This window comes from Mandrillus leucophaeus, unplaced genomic scaffold (assembly GCF_000951045.1).
Source record: "Mandrillus leucophaeus isolate KB7577 unplaced genomic scaffold, Mleu.le_1.0 Scaffold230, whole genome shotgun sequence".
In the NCBI taxonomy this organism is placed as follows: domain Eukaryota; kingdom Metazoa; phylum Chordata; class Mammalia; order Primates; family Cercopithecidae; genus Mandrillus; species Mandrillus leucophaeus.
This window is the reverse complement of record NW_012102366.1, coordinates 148,187-154,246: the sequence shown is the minus strand read 5'-3', so window position 1 is coordinate 154,246 and position 6,060 is coordinate 148,187. Positions and strand designations below refer to the sequence as shown.

General features: G+C 44.8%; 1 protein-coding gene across 1 annotated transcript in view; it reads right to left on the bottom strand.

Moving 5' to 3' along the window:
• The window catches only part of ADGRE3 (adhesion G protein-coupled receptor E3), an 86,702-nt gene that overhangs the window by 52,158 nt on the left and 28,484 nt on the right, over nucleotides 1–6,060 (bottom strand). The window contains exon 5 of the mRNA XM_011981810.1: nucleotides 2,610–2,793. Within this exon, the coding sequence (XP_011837200.1) occupies nucleotides 2,610–2,793 (184 nt within the window). The remainder of the gene's footprint in view (nucleotides 1–2,609; nucleotides 2,794–6,060) is intronic.

The window sequence follows — 6,060 nt, the reverse complement described above, 5'->3', positions numbered from 1 at the left end:
GGGAGGTTGAGGCAGGAGAATTGCTTGAACTTGGGAGGCGGAGGTTGCAGTGACCTAGATCATGCCACTGTACTCTAGCCTGGGCAATAGAGCAAGACTCCATCTCAGAACAAACAAACAAACAAACATACAAAAAAGAATGACACTATTTTAACATTCTAGAAACTATTACTGGCTTGTCTAATATTGACTCTCAGTTTTTGAACAGTTTACAAGTATTTAATTATGTATTAATGTTTTTGGCCTACTGTTTCATTCATTTAGTGTGTTTTAATGAATAGAAATTCTTGAGCTCAGTATAAGTGAATTTATTGTTATTATCATTATTATTGAGATGGAGTCTTGCTGTTTTGCCCAGGCTGGAGTGCAGTGGTGCGCTCTCAGCTAACTGCAACCTCTGTCCTCCGGGTTCAAGCAATTCTTCTGCCTCAGCCTCATGAGTAACTGGGATTACAGGCATGCACCACCATGAGTGGCTAATTTTTTTGTGTTTTTTTTAGTAGAAACAGGGTTTCATTATGTTGGCCAGGCTGGTCTCGAACCCCTGACCTCAGATCATCCATCTGCCTCAGCCTTCCAAAGTGCTAAGATTACAGGCATGAGGCACTGTGCCTGGCCGAATTTTTTATTATTATTATCATTATTTTTATTTTCTGAGATGGAGTCTCGCTCTGTCACTCAGTCTGGAGTGTAGTGGTGCAATCTTGGCTCACTGCAACCTCTGCCTCCGAGTTCAAATGATTCTCCTGACTCAGCCTCCCGAGTAGTTGAGATTACAAGTGTGCACCACCACACCTGGTTAATTTTTGTATTTTTAGTAGAGACAGGTTTTTGCCATGTTGGCCAGGCTGATCTTGAACTCCTGACCTCAGGTGATCTGCCCACCTCGGCCTCCAAAAGTGCTAGGATTACAGGCGTGAGCCACCTCACCCTGCCCACAATGTTAATTTCATCATCCATTATATTATCGCTTGTTACTCTGTGCTATTTTTGTAAAACCTTAATTTGATTTATTTTTATATTATTTAATATTTTCCAAATTAAACTATGTGTTCCACATAAAAAAGAATGACACTATTTTTTAGTAATATTTCATAATACTAAAGAGTGGAAAGATAGAATAATCATAATTATAGCAATTACTACTGTAGCTTTTTTTCTTTTTTAAAAGTTTGAGTCGTTTAGCTTCTGAGGTATCCTAGTCCTAAGTGCATTACATGCACTTTTATTATCTCTATTAAATTTTTTTTTCGAGACAGGCTCTCACTCTGTTGTCCAGGCTGGAGTGCAGTGGTGCAATCTCAGCTCACTGCGGCCTCAAACTCCTGAGCTCAAGCGATCCTCCCACCTCAGCCTCCCAAGTAACTGGGACCACATTTGCGCACCACCATGTCCAGGTAATATTATCCCCATTTTATTGACAGGAGAATGAAGCCCAATGAAATGAGGGCACTGGTCTCAGATCAAACAATTAGGACGTGGCAAAATCAGGAGAGATGAGATTTATTTGTATTCTGGAAAATGGTTTAATTTTGAACCAAAGTATCCAGATTCCAGTTTTCCAAGAAGAATAGGCACTTTTTCAAAATCTGCTTTTTTTTTTTTTTAGTTAGAGTCTTGCTCTGTCACCCAGGCTGGAGTGCAGTGGTGTGATCTAGGCTCAGTGCAACCTCTGCCTCCCGGGTTCAAGTGATTCTCCCACCTCAGCCTCCAGAGTAGCTGGGATAACAGTTGCAAGCCACCATGCCTGGCTGATTTTTGTATTTTTAGTAAAGATAAGGTTTCACCATGTTGCCCAGGCTGATCTCAAACTACTGGCCTCAAGTGATCCACCCACCTTGGCCTCTCAAAATGCTGGGATTATAGGTGTGAGCCACCCTGCCCAGCCCAAAACTTTTTTTTTTTTTTTAAATGAGACAGGTTCTTGTTCTGTCATCCAGGTTGGAGTAGCAATGGCATGATCATAGTTCACTGCAGCCTGAAACTCCTAGGTTCAAGCCATCCTCTCCCTCAGCCTCCCGAGTAGCTGAGAGTGCACGTACAAGCCACTGCACCTGGCAAATTTTTAAATTTTTTTAAAAGGATGGGGTCTCACTATGCTGCCCAGGCTGGTCTTGAGCTCCTGGGTTCAAGTAATTCTCCCACCTTAGCCTCCCAAAGTGCTGGGAATACAGGCGTGAGCCATCATGCCTGGTCCTCAAACTACATTGAAGTGAAAATTCCAGACCTGGGATTGGAAACTATTGGCAATCTTCTGAATAAACAACTTTATTAGGAATAATTGATGTCTAACCAGCTGCACATATTAAAGTGTACAATCTGGTGAGTTTTGTTTCATACACCTCTGAAACCAACACCACAATCAAGGCAGGACGATTTCCACCACCCCTAATAGTTTCCCCAGATTTTCTCATGCCCCTGCCACCCCTCCTTCCTGCCCCTTGCTGTCACTCTAGATAAGTTTGCGTTTTCTAGAATTTATATGCATTTATGTAATTTACATAAATAGACTCATGTGGTCTATTCAATTGTTTTTTTTCTAATTGCCTAACCCAGATCCCAGCTGCTAACCAGTCCCCAGTGTGTATCAGGCCTCATTATTGTCTTACCCACACTACTGTTTTGTATTTTCTGGACTTTTTGTTCTGGAGCTTTCAAGGCAGTTTCTAGAACTTTCGATTCCACATCCCGGAGAATAGTGGTAGCTGTGGATGAGATTTCTTGCCTCCCTTCTGTTCTCCATAAAGTCTGATTGGTGAGAAGTGACTCAAATGTGTCCACAATCTTTTGCAGCTTTGAAGACATAAAGAATTTTCATTTTTAAAAAATGTAATCTGGTAAATCCCATATCCAAAAGAGCAGTAGAAAGGATGAGAAAGCAGGCTCTGGAGCTGGAGGAACCACGTTCAAATCCTGGCACTTCACCATGTCCCAGCTGTGTGACCTGGGGCAAGTCACTCAATCTCTCTGTGCCCCAGGACAGGAAAAGGAAATCCTAGGGTTTTCTGGAGAATTAAATGAGTTAACAGATGCTATGCTTTTAGGACAGTGTCTGTACTTGGCAAAAGCTATGTAAAGGTGAGTCATTATTATTATTTTTGAGACAGAGTCTTGCTCTGCCCCCCAGGCTGGAGCGCAGTGGTGGGATCTTGGCTCACTGCAGCCTCCAGCTCCTGGGTTCAAGCGATTTTCACGCCTCAGCCTCTTGAGTAGCTGGGACTACAAGTGCAGGCCGCCATGCTTGACTAATTTTTTAAATTTTTTTTTTTTTTTTGTATAGACAGGGTCTGGCTATGTTGCCCAGGCTGGTCTGGAGCTCCTGGGCTCAAACAATTCTCCTGCCTTGGCCTTCCAAAGTGATGGGATTATAGGAGTGAGCCACCGTGCCCAGTTGGGTTAGTTATTATTAACATTTTTTGCCAACAAGGTAGTGATAAGTTTGTTAGAAATAGACCAGTCATTCTCGATTGGGGGGTGATTCTTTTTTTTGAGATGGAGTCTCCCTCTGTCGCCCAGACTGGAGTGCCGTGGTGCGATCTTGGCTCACTGCAAGCTCTGCCTCCCGGGTTCACGCCATTCTCCTGCCTCAGCCTCCCGAGTAGCTGGGACTACAGGCACCCGCCACCAGGCCCGGCTAATTTTTTTTGTATTTTTAGTAGAGACGGGGTTTCACCATGTTAGCCAGGATGGTCTGGATCTCCTGACCTTGTGATCCTCCCGCCTCAGCCTCCTGAAGTGCTGGGATTACAAGTGTGAGCCACCGCGCCTGGCCTGGGGGGCGATTCTTCTACTCCCTCCACAGGGCACATGTGGCGATGGCTGGAGACATTTTTGGTTGTCACTGTCACAACAAGGGAGTGGTTGCCACTACTGAAGCAGTGTCATTGTTTGGGGCAAATACCTGGAGTTTGTCATCTTGCGCCAAGATTAAGGACATGGACACTCATGAGGAGTAAGTTTAGGAGTGGAGGTTTAATAGGCAAAAGAAAGAGAAAAGAGGACCAGGAGCGGTGGCTCATGCCTGAAATTCCAGAATTTTGGGAGGCTGAGGTGGGGGTGGATCACCTGAGGTCAGGAGTTCAAGACCAACCTGACCAACATGGTGAAACCCCGTCTCTACTGAAAATACAAAATTAGCGAGAGGTGGTGGCACATGCCTCTAATCCCAGCTACTTGGGATGCTGAGGCAGGAGAGTGGTTTGAATCTGGGAGGCGGAGGAGGCAGAGGTTGTAGTGAGCCAAGATGGCGTCACTGCACTCTAGACTGGGCGACAGAGCGAGATTCTATCTCAAAAAAAAAAAAAAGAAAGTAGAACAGCTCCCTCCCTTGCGAGAAAGAGGGATGCCCGAAAGGAAAATCCCGCTCACCGACTAGATTTTACAGTGAGGCGCTAGATTTTATAGTCAGGCTGAGGAGGCGGTGTCTGAATTACGTAGGGCCCACAGATTGGTTGGGCCAGGTGTGACATTTACATACTGCTCGGGGAAGGCCGGTTGCCCTACCATCTTGTCTGCTCCTTACTGTACACATGACTGACAAAGAGAAGGGAAGATGGAGCTGCCATTTTAATCATGTCTAGTCTCAGGTAGCTTTTTCGTATTGGCACAGCTGCTGGCATTGACCCATAAGCTTCCAGCTTGCTTGTCTATGTCTGCAGCTCGATTTTACAGGCTGCTCTTTGTTGGAAAATAAAATGATTCACTTTGGGAGGCCGAGGCAGGTGAATCACGAGGTCAGGAGATCGAGACCATCCTGGCTAACATGGTAAAACCCCGTCTCTACTAAAAATACAAAGAATTAGCTGGGCGTGGTGGCGGGCACCTGTAGTCCCAGCTACTTGGGAGGCTGAGGCAGGAGAATGGCATGAACCTGGGAGGTGGAACTTGAAGTGAGCTGAGAGTGAGTGCCACTGCACTCCAACCTGGGAGACAGAGCGAGACTCCGTCTTAAAAAAAAAAAAAAAAGAAAAAAAGAAAAGAAAATGATTTTGGAGCTGCTCTTCGTTAAAAGGAAAACCTCACTGAGGACTTCCTTACCCTCACTATCTGCCTAAGTAATTTCTTTTTAACTCCTATATCACTATTTATTTATCTATTTTTGAGATGGAGTCTTGTTCTGTCACCCAGGGTGGAGTGCAGTGGCGTGATCTCGGCTCACTGCAACCTCCGCCTCCTGGATTCAAGTGATTCTCCCGCTTCAGCCTCCTGAGTAGCTGGGATTACAGGCATGCACCCCCATACCCAGCTAATTTTTGTATTTTTTGTACACATGGGAGTTTCATCATGTTGGCCAGGCTGGTCTTGAACTCCTGACCTCAGGTGATTCACCCACCTTGGCCTCCCAAAGTGCTGGGATTACAGGTGTGAGCCACCGTGCCCAGCCTGATTACTTAATTCTTTATTTGTTCATTACTTCAATGACAATTCCTTGAACTCCTAATTTGGGGTTGGTCTTCTTTCCTTCCTCAAGAAGCTCACAGTCTAGAGATTGATTACATGATGTAGTTACATATTTATATAAATGCTGTCAGTTGGCCAGAGACAATAATGGATACCATTGGATACTTGGATCTCTTTTTTGCAGCAGTGTGGAAGGCCTTAATTAGTACTCTGTCTTGGTCTGTCTTTCTTGGTCTGGGATAGATTCCTGTCTTTAGATGGCAGCACACACACACACACACACATTCACACACTGTCATATGTAGGTAGCTACGCGCACACTGTGTGTGTCTATACCTATATCTATAAGTAGATATAGATATAGACCCCTCTTGGTATATGCACGGTATTGGTTCCAGGACCATCCGTATATGCTCAAATCCAATCCGTGCATACTCAAGTCCCATAGGGTCCTTTGGAACTCGCTCATGAAAAGTCAGTCCTTCCTCTTTGTGGGTTTTGCATCCTGACTCTCTCTCTCTCTCTCTCTCTCTCTATATATATATATATATATTTTTATTTATTTTTTTTGAGACAGAGTCTTGCTCTGCCCCCCAGGCTGGAGCGCAGTGGTGGGATCTTGGCTCACTGCAGCCTCCAGCTCCTGGGTTCAAGCGATTT